The sequence below is a fragment of the Anomaloglossus baeobatrachus genome, chromosome 4, assembly GCF_048569485.1.
Source record: "Anomaloglossus baeobatrachus isolate aAnoBae1 chromosome 4, aAnoBae1.hap1, whole genome shotgun sequence".
Classification (NCBI taxonomy): Eukaryota; Metazoa; Chordata; class Amphibia; order Anura; family Aromobatidae; genus Anomaloglossus; species Anomaloglossus baeobatrachus.
Window position 1 is genome coordinate 363,469,655 of NC_134356.1, and position 27,645 is coordinate 363,497,299.

Here is a 27,645-nt window from a genome sequence, read left to right on the forward strand (position 1 = left end):
ACAAATTTTCTTACCTCCTGGGAGTTGCAATCTCCGAGCCTCCTGTGGTCAAGGTAAGAGTGAAGGTGATGTCACGGCTTTCCTCGGTCCGTTCGCCCTAGCCCCGTGCTGGGACGCCAAGTGATATGGATGTAACTTTTGGTTGATGCCATTCATATGATACGCATCTATCCCTTTGACACCTGAACTCCAAATTAGTAATTAAAGACCTTTATCGCATGCGATATATATCTCTACACAAACCAAAGACAGCCAGTCATGATCGATGCAGAATTCTGAATTTATTGAGGAAGTACAAGGAATAATATACGAAGACCCTTGGTTGAGGGACAGGGGTGCCTAGTATAATCCCATTGGTTAAGTAGCAAAAAGAGCTTGCGTCGAGTAATATATATATGTATGCATTTCATAATGTTATATTAAGCTAACTCAGCATGTATTAAAATAAATGTACTGTATGTCTTATGATCAAGGGAAAGTCCAAATGTCTGAAATAGCCAGACATGGGTGTGTTGCATAAAAACAAGCGCCATTTTATTAGTCCAGCATTTTCTTGGTTATATTCAATATGTATTCAATTCCATCCATAACAGCACCAGCTCCAGGCCACAGGTCTTCACTCCTCCACTACTCCTTCCAACTTTCTGACATTACAGTGTCCCCAACTTACTAGACTCCACCCCCAGGAACTGTCTGATTAGTGGGAGGGAGGAACCATCACCAGTGGTGGCTATACATAGCATTATTGGAACCAAGCCCTAACCCTGACAAGGTGGAGAGCTGCTAATTGAGGTGTTGTGTGTTTTGTGTGCATACCGGTGTATGACCTCCTCCATACCCAGGATGGAATACCACACCTCTAGCTGAAGTGCAGTACATCTGTGGCAACTGAAGCCTCAGGGGTGCCACACAGGCACCCCAGTGAGAGCTATTCGCAGTCTGTGCATTGTTCTCCCGGCGACTAAAACAACATTCTTGAATGTTGTGTGGCCAAAAAAAAACCACCCTCCAGCCAGAAATGCTCTGTTTATGGCTGGCTGCATGTGGGTGAACACGAGAACATGCCAATCATTGACTTTACATAATGCTTATTACTCACATCAAGCTCGTTCAATCATCTAACCAGCTTAAATTGAGAAATGAGTATTTGAACATTTTAGTGCCTACCCATCACTATTCATTACCATACTGCTACTGGATCATTAGGAGAGGTTACTTTTGGAGGATGTTTAAAAAACATTGTTTATTATTGTTTATTAATAGGGGCCAAGCTCAGGACATATATACCAGGATGGGGAACATGTATACTGGATTAGAGACATATAAAGAAGGATGGGCCCAGGATCAGGACATATACCGTCTGTTCACCAATATCCTGTCCACCACCATTAACTTGAGAACGGCGCCAGATATAGGCATAGAAGTGGTGTCTAGGTATAGTAAAGTAGCCATGCGCTACGCAAAGAAACCACCTATAGTGCCACCTGGTGGAAAACAACAGAATTAGCATTTTTATCTCGAGGGTAAAGATATTATGTGTACATTTTAAGTTTGTGCCTACTTTATAAATTGTAATTCAGTTGTCAATCAGTGACCAGAGATACTGTATGAAATATACAATTGGAGCATAAATGCATGAAAACATATATTACCCATATAGTGTGTGTCATAGTGCACCATCAAATATAAGAGCTATGGAGTGTAGAAATTGGAAAGATTAATAGGCATATAGCAGTTATTGTCTCATTTTTGTCTTATTTTCTCTAGTTGCTTGTGATATGTAATATGATCTGCATGAATTTGATATTTGTATTTTCAACTATAATTACAGTTTTTATGGTCACATCAAAAGGACACAGAGCACAAAGCATGTAGGTACCAAGGGACTTCTCGATATGTTCAGTGCCAGCATGGAATGCATATTGTGAGACAGCTGGGTAGAGATGTCAGCCTCTGTGGTCTTCCAGGCATGTCTGTGATGTTGACTTTCTTAGATAGCCATGGAGTGATAATTTTATTTTAACTTCTTATTAATATTGCATATTAAATAAAATAACACACCAGTGGATTGTATATAAAGCTGTTAAACATTTCTCACTTATACTTTTATGCAATTACACTTCAATAACAGAAAAAAAAGCTATATAATAAGCTCAATTTTTTTGCATTCTGTATATTTATTGAAAGTGTTTGAGAGTATAACAAAGTGGGGAAAAAGGGGTAAAAACAATACAATGAGACTCTAAGGATACCAAATATTAAACCCAAATGTATACCTATTATATACTAATTATATGACAGGTGCAGATAAGCTTGTAAATCAAATCACCAATCAAAAACAAGGGTCTGCTTAACGAGCAATTCCCTATCTAGAGAATTATGGGGACCAGAATAGGTAAATTGTAATAAATTAAATTTCTTCAGTTAGCTTCACCATGTTGAGACGAGCAGCTGAACTCAATCCAGCTCAATGTGAAGAAAAGTCCAGCACATCTAAAAAATAAATTTTTATTTGAAAAAATGTAGTTGAAAATTCCAATACAAAAAATATTTCCATGACAGCTGCATTTACGCGTTTCAGGGCGAACATGCCCCTTAATTATAACTTCGCAGCACATAGAAAATTCTTAATTTAAAAGTCCTTAGAAGGACACACTCCCTAATCCCTTTTCTATTCAAATTTTAAACTACATTTTTTGAAATAAAAGTTTATTTTTAGATGTGCTGGACTTTTCTTCATATTGGACTGTTATTTTCTGTAATCTTCTCAGGACAGGTGAGCTGGATATTTTTTCTTGATTTTTTTAAATAAAAGTTTATTTTTAGATGTGCTGAACTTTTCTTCACATTGGACTGTTATTTTCTGTAATTTTTTGTCCGTAGCAGTCTTCTCAGGACAGGTGAGCTGGATATTTTTTCTAGATTTTTTTAACTCAATCGATATTGTGTTGTAAACTTAAACAGACACATTCATTAGAATGTTTATGCCAGAATTCCTTAATAAGTTGCAATATATTTGCATAAATTGGTTTGTACACTCCAGTCTCAGACAGCTCTGCTAATATAGACATAGCATGGGTGGGACGGGGTATGGCTATGCCTGTTTTTAAAATTTTTGAAAATGTGCACCACTTTAGTGCCATAATTTAATCCAGATATGTACTCCAGTTCTTGATGAATACCAAATAAGAGACATAACTTTTAATGTTTTAGGCCCATCCTACTACAGGGAGTAGCTTCTTTAAGACTGGAGTGTGCAAGGTCAGTCTTAGGCTATGTGCCCACGCTACAGGATTTACCGCGGATTTACCGCGGATTTTGCCGCGGATTTACCGCGGATTTGCCGAAAATCTGCAGCAGCAGCACTTCCAAGCCATTTCAATGGCATTTTGGAAATGCTGTGCCCATGCTGCGGATTTTTCCGCGGCGGATTTGCCGCGGATTTTGATCCGGAAAAATCTGCAGCATGTCAATTGTTTGGTGCAGATTTGGTGCGGATTTTTGGCTTTGAATGGGGAAAAAAAAAAAAAAACCCGCATCAAAATCCGCGGCAAATCCGCGGCAAATCCGCGGGTGCGGATTTGCCGCGAAAGTCGCGGATTTTCAGGCAAAAAAATCCGCAGGGACATTCTAGCGTGGGCACATAGCCTTAATAAATGGGCCACAAAGTTGTCCATGCACATGATTTTGTTACTCTTCTCAGCAACTAGGGTTTTTATGGTGACTGAAAGGACAGCGAGAATACAAGCCTTTGAAGCATTTATCAGCTGACTAAGTAAAGACTTTCTTCATTTGCCAAAAGTAATTACCTACAAAGGGATAATTCTGTGTATATTTCCCCAGTGTTATGGCACACATAGCTGTAGGTTGGGGAGAGCAGTACAGACCAGAGGTGTTAATGCAGCGAAGCTGCAAAGACTGAACAATACATAAAAGAGCAGAGCTGGATCAGCCAGTCGATGCAACGAGCGGTGCAGTGTGGAACAGCAAAACGGAATATACTAGGTGGAATTTGAAAATGTGGGAAACAGCAGATATAAATTTGCTGGCACACACAACAGTGGAGGTAAAAATGTGGAGAGGCATGTGGAACAGCAAAATCGTGTATGTTGTCAGACACCCTGATACAGCAGAGTCAAGTTTGTGGACAGCACCTTGGAGCAGTAGAGCTGTGTTAGCAAACAGGTACCGCAACACAGAAGAGTCAAGAGTGTGGACAGAAACTTGGAACAACAGAGTTGTGTTACCAGACAGGTACCCTTAGTACAGCAGAGGCGAGTGTGTGGGCAGCAGCTTGGAGCAGTAGAGCTATGTAGACAAAAATGTACCTTGATATAACAGAGCCAAATGTGGTGACAGTACTTTTCAATTTTTAACAGCAGTGCTGTGTTGGCCAACAAGTAAAATGATATGGCAGAGCAGAGTGTAGGGACAGCACCTTAGAACAGTAGAGTTCTGTTGGAAGACAGGGACTTTTGATATAGTTAAGTTGAATGTGTGGACAGCATCTTGGATCAGCAGAACTGAGTAACTGGAGGGACATTTAAAGAGAATCTGTCAACAAGATTTCACCCTACCTCCCAAAATATTTATTTGTGCATGTAGTTATTTCAAAGAAAATTCCAGCTATACCTTTACTTAGACAGTCAGTGCCTCCATTCTTGAGAAATTAGCATCTGAATTGATTTACAAACAATGCGTTGGCTCCTGCCTAATTTTGATAACCAGCGCAGGTACAGCAGACAGCTGGGGGTTGCAGACATCAGCTGTCTGCTTTAACTTGGCTGTTTATCATAAATAGAGGGGATCCCAAGCATTTTTTTTAATTATTTATTTAAATAATTTTAAAAAAAAGGTGTGGGTTCCCCGCTACTTTTGATAACCAACTATGGCAAAGCAGACAGCTGAGGGGTGAAATCATCAAGCTGGGAAGGCTCATGGTTATTTCATCCTTCCTAGCCTAAAAATAGCATCCTGCAGCCTCCCCAGAAGTGGCACATCCATTAGATGCACCAATTCTGGTGCTTTGCCAGGCTCTTCCCACTTGCTCTTGTGCAGTGGCAATCAGGGTAATATAATTTTGTGGTTGATGTCAGCTGTGAATTGACAGCGGGCATCAAGCCCAGAGGTTAGTAATGGATAGATGTCTATCAGACACCCCCATTACTAACGCAGGAAGTGCAGAGTTGAAAAACACACAGGAAAAAAAATAGTTTATTTGAATAAAGACTCCTCACACTCCCTCGTTATTTCATGCAATAAAATGCAAATGAATTATTTAAAAATAGTACAAAAAGATTTTCTGTATTTTTTGGGGTGGATTCTGTTTGTCACAGGTGAAGTATATCTTCAATAAAAATTACAGACCTCGCCATTCTTTGTAGATGGGAAAACTTGCAAAATCTGAAGTGCATCAAATACTTATTTTCGTAGTTATCTGCTTGAAAAGGTTTATTATTCAGCATGTATGATTTATAGACATTAAAGCAAATGTCACTTGAGTTCTTGTCCTTGTTTTAATATGATATATATATCAATGCTTATCTTTATTTTTCTACCGTTCAAAAACTGGGATGTGTTGCAAGCATTCTGGGAGCTGAAATGGTAGAATGTTTATTGTAGCTTTTGGAAACGCTAATGTTTATATATTTAATAGAAATGAGCATTCTTGCCACTGCTCAATATTCGATTGAGAATAGGGGTGCTCGGGCACACTTTTTAGTTGATCACTTATCGTGGGTACTCGAGCGACATGCTCAAATCCCTGTCGCCCATGTTTCGCCAGCTGCAGCACATCATCAGGTCTATATAAAACCTGGTGACAAGATGCTTGTCAGACTCTATCCTCTAAAACAAAAAGTCCCTTGTCAGGGCTACATTTATTCTATTTCCTATTACTACCACTGTGTGTGAAATTCAGTGTAGGAATGGCTGCTGAAAGAGGGATATGTTTGGATTACAGGCACATAAACAGGGATTATAGCCTTACAGTCCTTGCTGCTGCAACCTAAAACCAAAGGTCCTTTGGCATGGATACATCTATTATATTCCCTATTAATACCATAACAATTTCATGCCTATATCATTTCCCTAATTGAATATGTGCAAGGCGAATGAACAAGGAAGTGGACATGGTGCTGATAGTGCACGTAGAGGCAGAGGCCATGGGCTCTTTTCTGCAGTGTAGAAGGCTAGTAAAATGCATTACAAGAAGGCCCCAGTCGAACAATTAGTACAAAAACGCCCATCTGACAATGCTGCCAGCAAAGGTCATAGTTCTATGAGCAAACAAGTAGGAGAGACGAGGTCCAACATAGGCAGGGGAACACTATCAAAAGTATGGGACAGTTTCATTAGACCTTCCCAGCACCCAGGCCCTGATGAGTGGGGTAGTCTGACAAGGAGGGAAAAGTTTTATAAGATGGTGAAGGAATATTTAGCCGACTGTACCAGCGTTCTCCATGATTCCTCTGTGCCGTTCAACTATTGGGTATCCAAGCTGTCCTCCAAGGGGTATTGCAGTCCCTCCTTCTACTTTTTGGCAGCCTTTGAAGATAAGTAGTGGGACTCCCAAAGCCTTTGCACTAACAATTTTAACAGAATTTGTATGAGGCCCTCTTTTATGTCTAATACAGGGTGTATCGGGAGTCCCTTTTCCTTCTAATTTTTGTCAGCCTTCGCATTGTTTGCTTAGGCTTCGCGAGGTTGAGAGTCTCACTTTCATAAATTAAGCAGGATGTGTCTGACCATGTCACACACACACCACGTGCCCATATAATGTAGTAAAATGTTAACACTACATTTACAGGTGACTAATGGGGGGGTATAGTTTTTTTACAGCCTCTACTATGTCATCTACTGTAGTCACAGGCTACAGGGAAATACAATGGTTTTGAATTTTAGGGTAGTCTCACACTGGCGTATAAAACGGATGAGGCAATGTGAGAAAAATTGCAATACACTGTTAGGGGTACTTTGCATGCTGCGACATCGCAAGCCGATGCTGCGATGCCGAGCGCGATAGTGCCCGCCCCCGTCGCAGCTGCGATATCCTTGTGATAGCTGTCGTAGCGAACATTATCGCTACGGCAGCTTCACATGGACTCACCTGTCCTGGGACGTCGCTCTGGCCGGCGACCCACCTCCTTATTAAGGGGGTGGGTTGTACGGCGTCACTGCGACGTCACAATAGGAGCGGAGGGGCGGAGATGAGGGGGATGTAAACATCCCACCCACCTTCTTCCTTCTGCATATCCTATGGGAGCAGCGGTGACGCCGGTAGGAGATGTTCCTCGCTCCTGCGGCTTCACACACAGCGATGTGTGCTGCTGCTGAAGCGAGGAACAACATCGGACCATCGCGTCAGCGTAATTATGGATTACGCCGACGCTACACCGATGATACGATTACAACGCTTTTGCGCTCGTTAATCGTATCATCTAGGCTTTACACACTACGATGTCGCCTGTGATGCCGGATGGGCGTCACTTTCAATTTGACCCCACCAACATCGCACCTGCGATGTCGTAGTGTGCAAAGTACCCCTTAGTCAATGAGGCAAAGCAAATGTGCAAATTTTTCCTCAGATCAAATCGGACTGATGAAAAAATTGCAGCATGTTGCGATTACACTTGTCTATAGGGCATGACTTGTCAATGCACATCAAAGGGTGTGAGAAAAAAAATCGAAAACCAAACGCATGTCAGTGTGGCTTCCATGTGATGTCTGTTTTTTTATAGATACATTACCATTTTTGTAGCATAGAACACAGCTAATGGTCCTGTAAATAAATGTACAAAATAGTTGCTGAGAAAAAATATGCATGTCATATACATATAGAGATGGCATACGCATGTTATTCGAATGCTAGGCGAGAAAACAAATTGCATACTCAGATGACATGGCACTCACTATACAATAGGTTACCCATATGGACTTCAGTTGCCCAACTTTACAGGAGTGGAATGGGACCTGATTTTTACACGCCAGTGTGAGAGTACATTTATGCTAATTAAAAGCTGATTTTTACCTTACCAGCAAAAGCTAGATTTCATAAATTTAATGCACAATTTGTTTTTCCTGACTCAAATGGAAAACTGCTGCTGTTTTGAAAGATGTAGCATGTCAACTCTTTCAGTGGTTATGCAGCTTTTTTGAAGTTTTGCACCGCTTTTTCAACATTGCAAGCAATGAGAAAGCACTAAAACACAGCAAAAACATTAATTGTGAACATAGCTTAAGGGATGGAGGCGTTGTTTCCCTCTTTTTTATTTTGCCTTATATACAAGTCATTATACAGGTAAGAATGTTTCTTAACATTTTTTCCCTATAAAATAAATTGTATCTTTTTTTTTATGTTTTGTCAGTCCATAAAAGTGGAGCAATACTCAGAATTGTTCCCATGAGCAATCTGAGAGTCAGAGATGCATCCAGGCATCTGCCCCATACTGTTGCCATTCCATTTGAATGTTGTTTCCATTCATTTCAGTGATTTTCCTGCCCCCCCCCCAGACCTCTTAGGAGGGTCTGCCGGAAAAATACTCGAGTTTTACACTGACTTCTATTATACTCATTACTCAAGTCGGGTCCATTTAAGCGTATGACCTGCTCAATTTCGAGTATTGAGCATGCAAGCACTTTTAGTGCTTGCTCATCAGTCACATTTAACAACTTAAAGGAGCTGTCTGGGATCTTTACATTGATAGCCTATCCTTAAGATAGGTCATCTATATCTGATTGGTGGGGGTACAACATCCAGTCATGTCCTCAGTTGGGCAATAATAGAAGTCCTTGCACTTGAAGATCCCTCAGAACATGGAATGTCATGTTAATATGCATGTTTCTTGAGTTAAATCTATCCATCTGTGTGGGGCCAAAAATTATTGTTTGTATGTAAACATCCATAGATCCAATCTGTTGTTGATCTCAATTCGTTAACATCAAAAAGTTATGGATTTCTCTATGTTGCTGCAACATACCCTGCGTCTGCTGAAGATTTTGTTACAGAGAGTTGTTTTCTGCTAGTGCAACTGATGGCACATCGTGAAAGCAGAAACAGTCACTGACAAATTTCTATCATAGGGGTCTCCTACCCGGTTACCATACACATACTGTTAGGTTAAGGTACCGTCACACTAAGCGACGCTCCAGCGATCCCACCAGCAACCTGACCTGGCAGGGATCGCTGGATCAACGCGTGGAAGCATGCTGCGCTTGGTAACTAAGGTAAATATTGGGTAACCAACCCGATATTTACCTTGGTTACCAGCGCACACCGCTTAGCGCTGGCTCCCTGCACACCTAGCCAAGGTGCAGGGCTTCCTGGTTACCCGATATTTACATTGGTTACCAGCGTCCGCAGAAGCCGGCTCCCTGCACACGGCACATTCAGTTGTTATTCTCTCACTGTCACATATTGCGATGTGTGCTTCACAGCGGGAGAGCAACAACTAAAAAATGGTCCAGGACATTCAGCAACAACCAGTGACCTCACAGCAGGGGCCAGGTTGTTGCTGGATGTAACACACAGTGACATCACTAGCAACATTGCTGCTACGTCACAAAAGTCGTTCCTTAGCAGCGATGTTGCTAGCGATGTTGCTTAGTGTGACGTGGCCTTTACAGTCATCATTTGCTGGTAACCTTAGTTTGAAATACATGATTCCTGTCAGATAACATAAATTTCTCTATGTAATTGCAGTGAAACTGCTTTGATATTGAGTCCTCTCTGCATAAGATTTCTACTACTGCTGGGTTGGGTCATGTAGCAGCGGTAATGTATATCAATATATCTATTGCCTTTCTATAATGATTGTTATTTGGCAGCAATTACCTAGTCTGTTCACCTCCTTCAAGTAGTATATTTCTATAGGAGACTTTAACATGCAAGAAGACAATGTACAATAAGACTCAAGTGTTTCATGCCCATAAGGCCCTTAAGATGTCCATGCACATTAGTTGGCTGTCGGCAAAATGATGCATCAGCCAATCATTCACCAGAGTTTAGCCACATCTGCTGACTTTCCCATACACAGGAGTGCCATTTGGCAGATCACTGCAATGTCCTCTATGAGAACAATGCGATTGGCATACCGAAATTGGACATTCGCAATTTACATCTCTCTATATCAGTGCTGTGTCCCCATACAAATTAGACCACCAGCAGAACCCATCGAAAGCGGCAGGTTTGTCTAATCTGTATCGGGGCTTTAAGTCATAACTAACGGTCAAGGACGCTGGCTTTATATCAACATTACTTCATTTATTTAGACATTCTATGTTCTAGTGGTTTGCATTGAACAATATATACATATCCCTGCCTACGGTGGATTTGCTTTCATAAAGGAATTTGGATTAAGTATTAAATGTAACACTGTCTTTTCCAAATGACAGCCCTTAAACTCTAGTCACTTCTACAAACCATAATTCATTTGTTTTTAATTGCATGTAAAGTCTGTGATGAGATATCTATACGGAAGACCTCTTAATATTTGCATTAAAATTCTTTGCATCTAATAGCGTTGCAGCCGCTTGATTGCATTCACACAAAGTCGTCTGCTAAAATCCCTATTATGCAGTTATAGTTCTGTCACTATTTCATCCATTTAATTATTAAAAGGTTCACTGATATTGCACCTTTAACCTCTGCAACTTCTGCAAAGCCACTTCATGTTATTTCATTTAGTAATTAGAAACTTCAGGCTACACAACTTTCCTAAAGCTCTGTGATCCTTCTAATTTTTAGCATACACACAAATAGATCCAATGCATAAGTGTTTTCATCATTTTAATATAATAAAAAATTAATATATCGCATTACATAATTATATATCTTCTAAAATTGCAGATATCATTTAAATCAGCAAAATACCTGTTACCATGCTTACAAAAGAAAGGGCTAATTACAATATTTTTCTTTGAACAGTACATCATAGAAATAGACAAAATATTTATGCATATATTATGCAAATAAAATTACATTACAAAGCAGTTACAAGGTTGACACAAAAAGATAGAAGAGTTTCCATCATTTAAAGGCAATTCACAATCATTTTGAGGAACTGGGTGTGTGTTTAAGGCCATTAGTTCTAGAATAATGTATTGTATTCGACACAAATTAGCACAAAACTGTGTAATATGCTGTAAAAACTGTACATGCAAAAAACATTGTACTATTATATATGAACAAGCATATATATATATACGTATTTGGGTAATTTAGTAAACATAGTTTGTGTATAGAGTTACACACACGTGCATTTCTCACACGTCTCCGACACCTCTGCGCTCTTAAGTCCTGCATTAGCATTACTCATGTAGAGCAATGGAAGACAGGTTCCTCAACATATAATCACATTTTCACACATTTCCATCTGACCATACACTATGGCATTAATGTGATTAGGTGCTAACAATAAATCCCAATATGTTGAGTTCTCATTTTTGACATACAGGTTAAGACACCATGCACCTTAATAAAACAATACAAAACAAACTTACCAAGAAAAAAAAAAGAAAACAGTCATTGAGGCAAGTAGATATATTTTTTAATTATCTTTCATTGACTATGTTAATCTGACAATATGATTTTTATTAGATTATGCTTTTAAATTGATAAATCGTTTAGTTTTTTTTTTTTCTAAATTCCCACATTTGTGTTTTCTATGTCAGATGTCTTAAGTTATGTTTCATCTGGTGAGTGATGGTAATAATCGCCCAAGTTTGGGTCTTCCTTTAAAAGAGATGTGCATAAGCTTGTCCTTGACTCTTGGTTTGTGTAAAAGATCCTAGAAGTGATATTGCTTTTTGTGGCTATATTTATTGCCAGGTAGAAGACATTGGATTTTCTACAATTTCAAACTTTTTTTTTGTTTAAGAATAGATACAAAAGTACTGAAAGTTAAAAATTAGTAACATGTAAACATTGACACCAAGGAATTGCATTCCCACATAAGAAGATCTCAGCCAGGGAGAACAATAAGGTTTGGATTAAAAGTGTGATTTGTGCTTCCCCCAACAGTTCAATTAAAAATGAATGATCACAAAAATAAGACTCAGATAGGAAACAGTTTTTTTCTTCTTGACTAGTATTAAAATCTTTCTGTTTTCTCTTGCACTCGTATTTACAGTTTTGGTCTGTAAACAGAATCTTCTAGATCCAAAAAGTAGATGCTTTTTCAAATACACAAGCAGGTCAGTGAAAAGTTCAGCTTTAGTGCACCTTACTTGAAAGCCGTTTAGGCAGCTTGAACGATATCACAAGAAGTTGGAAGAACTGTACTTTAGTCAGATCTGAGTCTGTAATAGGTGCCCAATTGGTGTGTATGGTGGTGGAGCTGGAAATGGCTTGAATCCTCTAGATCTCATGTACAAGAGAAACTGGTCAGGAATCTCAGCCAAGACATCCTTGGCAAGTCGTGCCATGCTTAGTACATGGTTTCCAGTTCTGTCAATGTAGTCACGGAAAGGTACAAACTGCATAAGAAAAGCAAAAAGCCCAACATGAAAAAACAGATTACAATTCTTAGGTAAAGTCTTTGCTCTTAATGCTACATTACTATTAAACATTACATATGGTAAGTTTTGCTTACAAGGAAGCAAAGCTTCTCAGATAATATTTCAGTTTTAGAGGCTATTGACCTAGTATGGCTTCATATCTGCTTTGGAGAAATCTTGAGATAACCAAAACCAAAGCTCTCTATTTCCTTCCCTAATGTACTATTTGGGAGGAAACAATACTTTCTGTGGAAATAGAAATATAACACCTAATGTACTAAGTAAGCCATTGTGATATTTTATAAACTCTCTCTATAGGATAGCAACAAAAACTATTACAATCTTAATATTGTTTTGGCAAAAATACCCAAGTGTGGTCTATTCCCAAACATCCAGTATATCCCTAACAAAATCAGTAGTTTTCTGCTTCTCTGTGCACTTTGTATTGCAGATCCTAATCAATCTGCATTGACTATAGGCCCTGTCACACACAACAAGATCGCTAACGAGATCAATGCTGAGTCACAGTTTCGGTGACGCAGTAAGCAATCTCGTTATGTGTGACACCTAAAAGCGATTAGGCCCCTGCTGTGAGATCGCTAGTCGTTGCCGAATAATCTGGACCATATTCTTCAAAGGCGATGTCCTGCTGGGCAGGATGCATCGCTGTGCTTGCACTGTGTCAGGGTCCCAGTGACTGCTGAGATCGTTATACAGGTCGCTACTGCGACCTGTATCTTTACTGCATCGTTGGTAAGGTCTGACTGTTTGAAATCTCACCAGTGACCTCCCAGCGACTTACCAGCAATCCTTATCAGGTGGAATCGTTGTCGGAATCACTGGTAAGTCGTTGTGTGTGACTGGGCCTGATGACAGAGATCAATGTTGTTATCTGATCACACATTATCATGGGTATTGCTGCAGCACAAAGGACAATTGGCTGCAATGCACAAAGCCAAATGTTATATGCATTGAGCACATATTAATATATTGTAATTTTTTACCTGTACAATGTCTCTTTCTGCAAACCGTCCTCTTGATGAAACCCGGACTTCATCACCATCCAATTCTACCATTGCTTTAAATGAAAAAGCAGTGAACATTATTTGATGCATCAGAAATCAATCCTAACTTATTTGGGAAACTTTATTTTCATTAATTGATCCAAGTAAAATCTCATGAAGTACCAAGTGTATCTGACACACGGTTTAGCTACAGACTAAGTGTGCAGTAATTCATTGAAGCAGAGTTTTTGTGCACTGCCATTTTGTGGTGATATCACTTTGATAGATTGGGAGATTCGGATGGATTTTATGTGCTATTCAGCATTACGGAACGGTGCCACAATTGCTGATAATCTGCTAAATTTCCAGGTATCCTGACAAAGCACATTATTGGTTTCTATTCTATAGTTATACAAAAAAAAGTAATACCATAACTCTTGTGTTAACACAAGGTGATTATAAAAGATTCATCGGGTTTTGCATTTATATTCACGCAAAGATTAAATTTCACCCAGTTGTAATAATAAAGTATTGAAAGGTCACCAGGTGCAAGGATGGCATCAGATCCCAAAATGGTGATTATGTAAGAGAAAGCGTTTTGTGTTTTAGAGTATGAGAAGTGTAACTCAATTGTTACCATACAGTGAATGTTCCAAAGAAAGTATGAAAGTGAACCACCTGGTCACCAGAGAATTCTGCGGTGGTATCAACAATTTTAGGACACAGGATGATGTCAACATAAAAGCCCCGGATGAACAAGTGTTACAGACAAAGCAGTGGAGAGGGTTTGAGAGAAATTTGCACGCAACTCACAGAAATCACTATGTCGCGCAAGTTGTGAACTTGGTATTCCTCAGTCAACAGGTTGGAAGGTTCTACGACAGCAACTGAGCCAGAAAACATATTGCATACAGCTATTGTAAGATTTACAGCCAGTATCCGATATATTTTCTGTGCACTTTTTCAGGCAGCATTGGAATATGACGAATTTGCTTTCCGGCCAGTGTTCAGTGATGAGGCAACTTTCCACTTAAGCGGAAAGGTGAACTATCACAAAGTACAAATATGAGGAATGGAAAATTCCAATGCAATTGTAGAAATCGAAAGAGATTCTCTGAAAGTAAATGTTTTCTGTGCAATGTCGAAATCAAAGCTGTGTGGGCCCTTTTTTGTTCACCGAAAAAACTGTGACAGGTACATCGTACTTCAATATTTAACAGTTATGGTTGTTTCCACAACTGACAACTGATTCTAGAAACGTCATTTTCAAACAAGACAGAGATCCACTCTGCTGGCATGCAGACGTGTGTTGCTATTTGCACGAGAAACTGCCAAACAGGTTGATTGTAAGCTGTACTGTTGTTGACTTGGCATTCTTTAAATAGTCCCCCAGGTCTCCCGATCTGACAGTGTATAACTTCTTCCTTTGGGGTTAAGACAAATACATTGTTTACGTTTCGATATTTGCCAGAAACACTGGATGAGCTCCGGAAGTGCATTACCGCCGCTCTAACGACTATCGACGGGGAGATGCTGCAGCGTGTTTGGGTCGAACTGGATTATAGCATAGATGTGTGTTGCATGATTAAAGGGGGGCACATATAACACTTGTGAACATTATGTGCTAAATGTGGAATTTTTGTTCATTATCATGTGCTGTTCACTATTGTGCATGTAATACATTTCGAAAAATACCTCTTTGAAAGCCAATTAATCTTTTATAATCATCCTGTAGTTGCAACATACAAATATTGATAAAAATAGTGAACAATCAATTTTGGAAGAAAGAAAAAAGTCATATTACCCTAGGACGTATTGTATTAACCTTTTGAAATTACATCTTTCTATAGCAATAAAATGTTTTCTTTATATAAAATCTACATAAAGCATTTGCCAGACTGAACCCCCCCTCAGAAAAGACAAAAACAAAAAGCACATTTCTGTATATTGGCTTTTTCACTACATATTGATTGCTTCATGCAGTAAGCTTGGCATTGGAATTTTACTATGTTATCTGTTGGTTGCACATTTAGTTTCCAGTCAATTGTTCATTTGTATATGGACTCTGGTTTGTAAGGATGCTCTAGTATAGTCTGATTTCAATTTTCAGTTCAGACTTCTATTTAAGACATAATTGTGAGGTTCAACTGTTTCATATTACAAAGCTCTTAAAATAAACTGCTCATTTACTTGACTTGTAAAACTAGCAGCTATTGTGTTATTTACCACTTAAAGAAAGCAAACAACTCACATAAAATAAGGTTTACAGATGAATTATGACAGTTCTTTTTGGTCACTGCAGGATCAAAATTTTACAGTATAGGAGAAAAAATACTGCTGATTGAAACAAAGTACAAAATCAGATATTTATTTTAACTGACATTTCACATGGGAAAACAAAAAATCCATAGGTTATATGTGTATAAATCAATATTTTGTAACTCTAATAAAATATCAAGTTGAGAGTTGTAATACTGGAAGAGGCAAAATTCTTCACTATGCATTGTACTGCAAAGCACAAACTGAGATATAAAAACTTACCATCGAATTCTGCAGGTCCCACTCCCACAATAATAATGGACATTGGAAGCTTGGAAGCCTTTAAAGGAATAATAATATACAGTAGATATTAAAAAGAAACTGTAAAAAAAAAATAATCTAATTTTCAACAGACAAGAGCAGAAAGTAAGAAATGTAATAGTTAAAGAAGTCAAAAATAATATTTTTATTTCAGAAACTGTGCTAATACCCTATATAACTATGTGTAAGTGTATTAATCTACTAACCAATTGCCATCTTGTTCAGTTTCCAGTATCCAGTCAGTGCTCCTCTTGCCCACCTGACCTGCAAACAGACTAAGCAACTCACACCGAGTGTATAAGCAGGAAGTCATTTTCTCTGTGAAAGTCTAGGAAACTTTGTTCTGAGGCTCCATTGGGTTACAATAAAATAAGTAGCTCCTCCTCACACTACACTCACTGTGCAAGCCGGCAAAGGAGAAGAGTGCTCATGTGGACCTTAGCACTGGAAACCTGGGAAGACCATGATCGGTAAGTACAAAAATACACTTACACATAATTACATGAGTAATTAGGACAGTTTATGAAATAAACAAAACCTAAGCTAGAAGCAAAATGTGCATAAACCCTGCAGCAAGTAAATAACAGTAGCACATATAAATAACATTTATTTAACATTCATTTTGATCTATCTTAGGCTTTCCTTGTTAAACGGCCATAGTGTGAACATGCTCTTATACACTGCATGTATGCCAACTTATTCTCAGGCTCATTTCTTTTCTTTGGTTTTGCACTGATTTTGTGTACTTTGTACAAGCAGAGGTGTGGTCCCCATTTTTAAGCTAGGCATTTTATTTATATAGCTTGGCATGGGTAGGTGTCTGAGCTTTCCCTGGTCCCTCTAAACCCTATCTACATTGAAGTTGGTTGACACAAGGTGAGATTTTCATACTAGAGTTTAGGACTGTCTTGATTAGAGTAAACCTTGGGGTGGTGGCATGACTTTTACGTTTTTTTTTTAATTAAAAACAGTGTAACTAAGTAGACTATATTATTTATATGTACTACTATTTAATTACTGCCTGGTATATGCTCATTTTACTTGTATCTTAGGTTTTGTGTATTAAATGGTTAAAGGGAAGGTATCGTCAAAAAAAAAAGAATTCAATAACTGAAAAAATGTAAAGTAATAATGTTTTAATGTTTTGTTTAAATATTATTTGTTTTTAATTGAGCAAAATATAAAAAAAAAATTAAAAAGTTTGCTATTTTCCAGTGTTAAACACTAGGGGGAGCAGCTGCTGAAATCCTGCAGAAATCCCACTATAGAAAAATCTCACATTACAGCTGCAGTAAAGTGGGCGGAGTCTGCTCTCCTGTGTGTGATGGCACGCCTCCCTCCTCCTAATCTGAGTGTTTACAACAGATAACAGAGAATGACATGTAGGGACATAGTGCAGAGCCATTTTGTTGGTGACCAGAAATGACTAAAGGCCCCGTCACACTAAGCAACATCGCTAGCAACATCGCTGCTAACGAACAACTTTTGTGACGTAGCAGCGATGTTGCTAGTGATGTCGCTGTGTGTGACATCCAGCAACAACCTGGCCCCTGCTGTGAGGTCGTTGGTTGTTGCTGAATGTCCTGGGCCATTTTTTTAGTTGTTGCTGTCCCGCTGTGAAGCACAGATCGCTGTGTGTGACAGCGAGACAGAAACAACTAAATGTGCAGGCAGCAGGAGCCGGCTTCTGCGGAGGCTGGTAACCACAGTAAACATCGGGTAACCAAGAAGCCCTGTCCTTGGTTACCCGATATTTACCTTCGTTAACAGCCTCCGCCGCTCTCACTGTCAGTGCCGGCTCCTGCTCTGTGCACATGTAGCTGCAGGACACATCGGGTTAATTAACCCGATGTGTGCTGTAGCTAGGAGAGCAGGGAGTCAGCGCTAAGCGGTGTGCACTGCTCCCTGCTCTGTGCACATGTAGCTGAAGCACACATCGGGTAATTAACCCGATGTGTGCTGTAACTAGGAGAGCAGGGAGCCAGCGCTAAGCGGTGTGCGCTGCTCCCTGCTCTCTGCACGTGTAGCTGCGTGCGCTGGTAACCAAGGTAAATATCGGGTTGTTTACCCGATATTTACCTTAGTTACCAAGCGCAGCATCTTCCACGCGGCGCTGGGGGCTGGTCACTGGTTGCTGATGAGCTCACCAGCAACTCGTGTAGCGACGCTGCAGCGATCCCTGCCAGGTCAGGTTGCTGGTGGGATCGCTGGAGCGTCGCAGTGTGACATCTCACCAGAAACCTCCTAGCAACTTACCAGCGATCCCTATCGTTGTTGGGATCGCTGGTAAGTTGTTTAGTGTGACTGGACCTTAAAGTGTCACCAAGGACAGCAGGAGTATCACACAGGATAGGATTATATGCACAGCTCAGCAGACAGTATCACACAGGATAAAATTAGATACACGGCTCAGCAGACAGTATCATACAGGATAGGATTAGATACACAGCTGTGCAGACAGTATCACACAGGATAGGATTAGATACACGGCTCAGCAGATAGTATCACACAGGAGGATTAGATACACAGCTCAGTATATAGTATCACACAGGATAGGATTAGATACACAGCTCAGCAGATAGTATCACACAGGATAGGATTAGATACACGGCTCAGCAGACAGTATCACACAGGATAGGATTAGATACACAGCTCAGCAGACAGTATCACACATGATAAAATTAGAAACGGCTCAGGAGACAGTATCACACAGGATAGGATTAGATACATGTCTCAGCAGACAGTATCACACAGGAGGATTAGATACACAGCTCAGTATATAGTATCACACAGGATAGGATTAGATACACGGCTCAGCAGACAGTATCACACAGGATAGGATTAGATACAAAGCTGTGCAGACAGTATCACACAGGATAGGATTAGATACATGGCTCAGCAGACAGTATCACACAGGATAGGATTAGATACACAGCTCAGCATACAGTATCAAACAGGAGAGGATTAGATACACAGCCGTACACACACACACACAGCAGCGGCGGGCAGAGCGGGGTCTGGGTAGAGCGGAGGGAGTGGGTGTCAGAGACGATAACAGCGAGGGGAGGGGCGGTAGTAGTAGCGGGGGCAGAGTGGGGGCTGGGGAGAGAGGAGGGAGGGGGTGTCATCGGAGACGGTAACGGGGGAGGGGAGGCGGCCCGTACTCACACATCCCGGCGGTTGACAGGGGTATAGTGGAGCAAACAGCATACGCTGTGAGCTCCACAATGATGGCGCTGATCTTCTCCCTCTGCTGCAATCTGGACAGCCCAGAGGGCACGTCCAGGTCACAGCAGACGCCCACTTTAACAATAATGATGGGGTCGGATCCCGACCACTGTTCTCTATGAACAGGGGCTGCCATAAAGGAGTGAGTAACTGTCGTCACACACACAGCAAATCCAGCATGGCCCCAGTGCCTCCAGTAAAATTAGAATTAAATAAAATCTAAATAAGCAGCAATTTTCATTTTGTATTAAAAATACTTGATTTCATGATCACTATTTTTAATACAAAAATAAAAAAACGCGATACCTTCCCTTTAAAGTGTGAACATGCTCTTATATGCCGCATGTATTCCAATCTATTATTTGGCTAATTTCTTTGGTTTTGCTATTATAACTTTGCACTTTATATAAAAAGGGTCATGACCCCCTCTTTTTGAGCCACACATTTTATTTGTATACATTCTAATGGTCAGTGTTCTGAACTAGTCAAAATCCTGTTCCTTCTCTGCCCCTATCTACATTGAGGTTGACACAAGGTGTGATTTTAATAGCACAGTTTATGACTGTCTCAATTGGGGCACACCTTGTCGCCCTGGGATGCTTTTGTTTTTAATCAAAAAAAGGATTGCTAAGTACCCTATACTATTTATATGTACTACTACTATTTACTTACTATGGGGTATATTTTTATTTTGTTTCTATCGAAGGTTTTGTCTATTAAATATCCATATGCTTCTTATACACTGCATGTACACCAACATTTGCTCCAGCTCATTTTTTTGGTTTTGAAGTTTATAAAATAGCAAAACCAAAGAAATGAGCTGGAGCATAAGTTGGTATACATGCAGTGTATAAAAGCATGTTTACACTGGCAATTTAACACGCAAAACCATAGATAGAAACAAAATCATCCTGCAGCAAGCAAATAGCAATTGTACATATAAATAACATACGCTACTCTCTCTCCTCAGCAGAATTGGTGCCAACTGGCTGCGATTTTGCTCTGTTTGCGCAGATTAAAATACAAACAAATCAACATTTCTAAGAATATGGGCTTTTGTAAAATTTGAGTAACATTAAACTCCACTAATAAATTCAGTCAACTCTCTTCAGACAATCTTACATTGTTCTTTCATAACGTACATTTGAATTTACTTATTGTTACAGTTCTTCTTACCCAAGTGACATTAATTAATATTCTATATACAGGAAGATATCCCAAATATAAAACTCATTGAAATCCAGAGACTGTTCTGTGTGATTTGTGATGGCGCACACTGGTATTAATATAATTTTAGTCAACAAATACATAACTGTGATGGGGTCCTTCTCCCATATCACACAATCAACAGAGCAAGAGATGAGTGAGCAATCCAAAGCATATTTATTCCATGCAATCCAGAATGTCCATCAAATGATCCACCACACAGAGGGTAAAATATTCCAGTAATGGCATAAATGTCCTGGGGATAAGTCAGAATCCTCCAGCAGTCCTTTTCCAGGGAAATCGGGGTTTCTCACAATCTCTCTGGGATGTCACCTTAAGCCCAGAGGATCAATCTTCATCCTTCTCTCTTCAAGTTCTCAAACAGACTGACTCATCCCCCCAGGTAAGCAATGTTAGGTGGATTCCAAGCCCCCTCCCCCACACCTAGGGACAGAAGCGCTTCAAGGAGTTGTAACCCTGCAGACAATACAATGTACACACAAGCAATACAAATAATGGTCAGTGAACCACGCCTAAACATTAACCCACACAAAATGGTACATAACCCACAATATCACACATCACAATAACATACTAATATAAATCCGCTGGGAAATAAGGATATTCAAATACTCACACTTTCTGAAACTAAAAGTTGGCCACTTATATTATTTGTGACACAAATTACACACTATTAGCCCAGTGCGCTATAATTTTCCTGTGACCATTGATTCCATTTACAAATAAATGAAATCTAGCTTGCTATCAGTAAATCTATTGTATAGGCTGCTAAGTATAAAGCATTGGCCACATATAACCTTCATGCTGTACACTTCCTACTCTTAAGCCAGCTATAGGCATCAGCCTCCTTAATTCTCAACATATTCCTACCAAAAACTATCCCATTTTATAACAACTATTTTTAAACATGTAACCATAAATACTTTAGAGTTCTCTTCCTTACAGCAAGTGTGTAACATCTGCTAGTTTTAGAACATAATTTAGACAGTTTGCCTAAAGCAAACCATTGACCGAAAAATGAAAAACACATGTAACAAGAAAATATTGTTGGACGGTTTAGACTGCACTCTGTGTGGATAAGTTGAACATGTGTGTAAAGCAAGAATATCAAGGTGAACCGTTTTGTATTGGGGGAACATGGGTGACATTCTACTCCATGTTACCAGAATTAACGGCAATATATTGATATGTCCAGTTTATTCATATTTACGGTGCCTAATAGATAAAAGTTATCTTGCTTTATATTATTAGTTCTGTCAATTGCTAAGGAATGCTTCTGTTCAATACTCAATAAGATGTTTCATATAGATGATTAGCAAGGGGACACAGACAGATGGAAGTGCTACAACATTACAAGATTAAAACATCCCAATAATGAACAATATACAGACACACTCAGTCCCACAGGTTATACTCTTCGTGATTAGATTCTTATCCCCATATAACCCTTCTTTGTTACCTAAGAACACAAAACCATCTGCTTTATCTACTATTCCTTCTCATAACTGTCTCTTATTCACTATCATGCACCCCTTAAAGTTATGATGTTTCCTTTACTTGTTCACATTTTTCTTGTATATGTGCTTGTTGGGTTGCGTAAAAGCAGCATACATTTTTCACACTGCTTATTGTATTTTCCACGAGGTAATTTGTTTAGATTATTCGTAGTGTGTTCAATACTTGTTTCACCCACTGTATATATATATATATATATATATATATATATATATATATATATTCAGAATGAAGTGTACTTTAATAATTTTAGAATAAGTAGCTAAAATTGGATATTGTTTATTGTCACTTTTTTACATTAAGTGCATGAATGTCTGCAAAATTATGTAATATATTACTACTTTAGGATTAATGAAAAATAAAGTATTCATTTACTTACATTGACTATCGCCTCCTTTGTCTGAGCCATATCAGAGATAACACCATCTGTAATAATCAGCAAAACAAAGTACTGGGAGCCGTCTTTTATGGAAGCAGCATACCTAAAGCAAAAAATGAAAATTGTTACTATAAGCTACTTGGAAGGCAACAATTCTAACAAAATAGAGATGAGAGTACCTGAACTGTAAAGTTTAGGGCTAGTACGAACAGCTGGTGTCTGTGTCTTGGAACTGAACACGGACTTTAAAAAAGGTCTGTGTCTGAGTTCAGAGATTGGGAATGGTTTGTATGCTAATAAAGTTTGCTGCAGCCAATCAATAAAGTTTATTGCATGCGGATGATAACTGTATGTTGCTGTGAACAATACAGAAAAAAAAAATAAAATAAAGTGGGCTTTCACCTATTTTTGATAACCAGTGCAGGTAAAACAGACAGCTATGGGCTGCATCCTTCAGCTGTCTGCTTTACCTTGGATAATTATAAATAATAGAAGGGATGCCACGCTGTTTTATACATTATTTATGTAAATACATATAAACAATTTTTTAAAAATGGCGTGGGTCCCTTTTATTTTTGATAACAAGCCATGGTAATCCAGACATCTGTGGGTAGCTATTATCAGGCTGGGAAGGGCCATGGCTGTTTGGACCTTTAAAGGCCAAAATAGCAGCCCACAGCCACCCCAGAAGTGGTGTATCTATTAGATGTGCCAATTCTGGTGCTTTGCCTGCCTCTTCTTGGTGTGGTGGTAATTGGGGTAACACTTTTGGGGTTGGAGCTTTGAGCAAGATAATAGCAGGGACTAAAACTTAACTTTTAATAATACAGATAAAATTGTCAATATTACATAATAGTGCAGTAAAATTGCCAAATGGCTATAAATTGAAGTGGTCTCACCCAGATGTTCTCCAGGGACATAGGGACACACCGATCCAGGGTTGATCACAAGCGGAAAAGGCCAGGGTAAATCATTGGGAGATGGTAAGATATAAACCCTGTCGTGCCCCGTGCCAATGCTTCCGCCCTGACAAGGGCACCACCCTGTATTTGGACACATAGCCTTTATCTCTGATCCCTGCCACTGCAGGTTGATCGGTCTCTTGAACCCTGCCACTGCAGGTTGATCAATTGGTTCTCTATTCTCCCCTGAAGAACTCTTTCTACTTAGAGGGAAACGCGTTGGGAGAACGCTTTTTCTTTGTTTGGTTGTGGGGCAGACAGCTCATTTGGGCGCTGCCCTTGTCAGGGCGGAAGCATTGGCACGGGGCACGACAGGGTTTATATCTTACCATCTCCCAATGCTTTACCCTGGCCTTTTCCGCTTGTGATCAACCCTGGATCGGTGTGTCCCTATGTCCCTGGAGAACATCTGGGTGAGACCACTTCAATTTATAGCCATTTGGCAATTTTACTGCACTATTATGTAATATTGACAATTTTATCTGTATTATTAAAAGTTAAGTTTTAGTCCCTGCTATTATCTTGTGTATATTGGACTATTGGGCATTATCTACCTGCTTGCAGGTCTTTGCTGTTATGTTGGAGCTTTGAGCAATAAATTGACAGCTGACATCAAGGCCAGGAAATAGTACTGGGGAAGCATGTGATTGATGCCTATCCATTACTAACCCCTGGGCTTGATGCCAGCTATTAATTCACAGATGACATCAACCCCAAAAGTATTACCCAGATTGTTACTACACCAGGGAAATTGGGAAGAGGTGGGCAAAAAGCCATGGGCCCTCCTAGCCTGATATATCAGCCACCAGATGTCTGCTTTACCTTGGGTGGTTATCGAAAAATAAGGTGGAGCCCACATTCTTTTTTAACATTATTTATTTAAATAATTTAAAACAACGGTGCGGGAACCCCTCTAATTTTGATAACCAGCCAAGGTAACAATGTTAGCTGAGGGTTGCCTCCCACAGTTGTCTACTTTACCTGCGCTGGCTATCAAAAATAAGTGGGAACCCATTTCATTTTATTTGTTTTTTTTTAAATTTCCTATGTTTGTTTGCAAAGCAAATGCCTCCATATTTCTTCCTTCTGCAACCCTTAGCCCTTACTACAGCTATTTTACAGCCATTTTACGCACCAAAGTTTTCGTCTCCAATGACTTATATGGGGTTCAGGGTCTGGGATAAAGTCCGGGTCCAGTTCAGGTTCCGAATCAAACTTTCAACTAAAGGCCAGTTGAACCTGGCATACCCGAACTTACACTGGTCCGCTAATTTCTACTTGTTAACAATAATACAAGTGGTTCTCAATAAATTAGAATATCTTTAAATAGTTAATTTATTTCAGTTTGTTCAATACAAAAAGTGAAACGCATATATTATATAGAGTCAATACAAACAGAGTGATCCATTTCAAGTGTTTTATTTCTTTGGAGGAGATGGAAGAAAAGGGTTAATCAACACTGCCAGAAGTTCATTGAAGATCAATGGGGATTAAGACATCTGATTTTATTGTTCAACGCGTTTCGGAGCTGTATGACTCCTTCAGGAACAAAAACATAAAATCAGATGTCTTAATCCCCATTGATCTTCAGTGATGTTCTTCTGGCAGCATGGATTAACCTTTTTCTTCTATCTCCTCTAATGCTATCTTCCTGGGTTCTGCAGCAACCTTCCTCAACACGTGGTTATAGTGGTTGTGTCTATAACACAACCGCACCAGGTTAGTGCACCTAATTAAATTCTTTCTGGTACCGCCGGATAAGACACCCCTTTAATTGTCATTTCAGTTTCACTACATTAGTGTTCATTTCTCTTAATATTGATGATTATGGCTTATGGCCAATGAAAACCCAAAAGTCATTATCTCAGAAAAATTAAAAAAAATTAACACAAATCACCTACAAAGGCTTCCTAAGCGTTTAAAATGGTCCCTTAGCCTGGTTAAGTAGGCTACACAATTATGGGGAGGACTGCTGACTTGACAGATGTCCAAAAGGCAGTCATTGACACACTCCACAAGAAGGTTAAGCCACAAAAGATCATTGCTAAAGAAGCTGGCTGTTCACAGATTGATGTACCAAGCATATTAATGGAAAGTTGAGTGGAAGGAAAAAATGTGGTTGATAAAAGGTGCACAAGCAACCAGGATAACCGCAGCATTGATAGGATTGTTTAGAAAAGGACTTTCAAAATGTGGGGGAGATTCACAAAGAGTGGACTGCTGCTGGAGCCAGTGCTTTAAGAGACAAAGCACACACAGACGTATAAAGGATATGGGCTACAACGGTTGCATTCCTTGTGTCAAGCCACTCATGACCAAAAAACAAGTTCAGAAGCGTTTTACCAGGGCCAAAGAGAAAAAGAACTGGACTATTGTTTTCAGATGAAAGTAAATTTTACATTTCATTTGGAAATCAAGGTCCCAGAGTCTGGAGAAAGAGTGAAGAGGCACACAATCCAAGCTGCTTGAGGTCAAGTGCGAAGTTTCCACAAACAGTGATGGTTTGGGGAGCCATGTCATCTGGTGGTGTAGGTCCACTGTGTTTTATCAAGCCGAAACTCAGCACAGCCATCTACCAGGAAATGTTAGAGCACTTCATGCTTCCCTCTGCCGACAAGCTTTTTGGAGATGGAAATTTCATTTACCAGCAAGACTTGGTACCTGTTCACACTGCCAAAAGTACCAATACCTGGTTTAATAACCACAGTATCACTGTGCTTGATTGGCCAGCAAACTCTACTTACCTAAACCCCAAAGAGAATCTATGGGGTATTGTCAAGAGGAAGATGAGAGACACCAGACTCAACAATGCAGATAAGCTAAAGTCTGCTATCAAGCAACCTGGGGTTCCATAACACCTCAGCATTGCCACAGGCTGATCTCCTCCATGCCACGACGCATTGATGCAGTAATTCGTGCAAAAGGAGCGCCAACCAAGTATTGAGGCATTTACTGTACAGACTTTTCAGTAGGCGTCATTTCTGAGTTTGAAATAATTTTTCCAGTTGGTCTTATATAATATTCTAATTTTCTGAGATAATGACTTTTGGGTTTACCTTGGCTGTTAGCCATAATCAACAACATTAACAGAATTAACACATCAAATAGATCACTGTTAGTAATGACTCTATATAATATATGTGTCTCCCTTTTTGTATTGAATTACTGAAATAAATTAACTTTTAGATGATATTCTAATTTATTGAGAAGCACTTATATATGCTCAAGAATAAATGTATGATAGTTTTGAAGGCTGAAGTGCCTTACAAAGGGTAAAATCCTTAACAATAAGACCAACAGCATGTTCCGAGCTCAGCGCTATATGTTTTAGTACAAGTGAAAATAGGTTTCGCAAAGTTCAATAACATATAATACATTATAATTTGATGCTTTTTTTAGAGCAAGATGTTCAACAAAAATGCAACACATTAGAACATGGCATAAAAAGCATAAGTCCAAGAAGATACTTTTCTCCCTATAAGTACTAAGGCTTCAATTGAATCATTTTAGACTTACAGTAAACATGGGTTTCCCTCCTAAAATATTAGCATGGCAGAAACTCAAAGCTTAACGTTTTATGCTCTTACTGCACCAAGCTGATCACTGATGTATTTTTATGGAGTGTAAAGGCTGCTTTACATGTGTCGATTTCTCGTGCGATCGCATTTGCGATCGCACCCACCCTCATCGTTTGTCCGGCACTGGCAATTTCTTGCCCGTGTCACACAATGTTGTAACCCCCGTAACACGTACTTACCTTCCAAACGACCTCGCTGTGGGCGGCGAACATCCACTTCCTGAAGGGGGAGGGACGTTCGGCGTAACAGTGACGTCACACAGCGGCCAGCCAATAGAAGCGGAGGGGCGGAGATGAGCGGGACGTAAACATCCCGCCCACCTCCTTCCTTCCGCATTGCCAGCGGGACGCAGGTAAGCTGCAGTTCATCATTCCCGGGGTGTCACAGGGAGCGATGTGTGCTGCCTCGGGAACAATGAACAACAGGACGTTCGATTTTTTTAAAATGAGCGACGTGTCAACGATGAACGAGAAGGTGAGTATTTCTGCTCGTTCATAGCTGTCACACGCTACGATATCACTAACGATGCCGGATGTGCGTCACTTACGATATGACCCCGCCGACATCTCGTTAGATATATCGTAGCGTGTAAAGCTCGCTTTAGATTTGACTGGTCATCTACTAAGTTTGCTTCTAACTCCGTTTTGATATTGATATCTATACAGCTATGTTCATCT

General features: G+C 39.7%; 1 protein-coding gene across 1 annotated transcript in view; it reads right to left on the bottom strand.

The window, feature by feature from the left end:
* Nucleotides 1-10,773: 10,773 nt before the first annotated feature.
* CPNE8 (copine 8) overlaps nucleotides 10,774-27,645 on the bottom strand; it is a 406,483-nt gene continuing 389,611 nt past the window's right edge. Inside the window, exons 17-20 of the mRNA XM_075345128.1 lie at nucleotides 22,429-22,531; nucleotides 16,041-16,098; nucleotides 13,500-13,573; nucleotides 10,774-12,474 (exon numbers count right to left, since the gene is read on the bottom strand). Coding sequence (XP_075201243.1) covers nucleotides 12,286-12,474; nucleotides 13,500-13,573; nucleotides 16,041-16,098; nucleotides 22,429-22,531 — 424 coding nt within the window. The 3' untranslated portion in view covers nucleotides 10,774-12,285. The remainder of the gene's footprint in view (nucleotides 12,475-13,499; nucleotides 13,574-16,040; nucleotides 16,099-22,428; nucleotides 22,532-27,645) is intronic.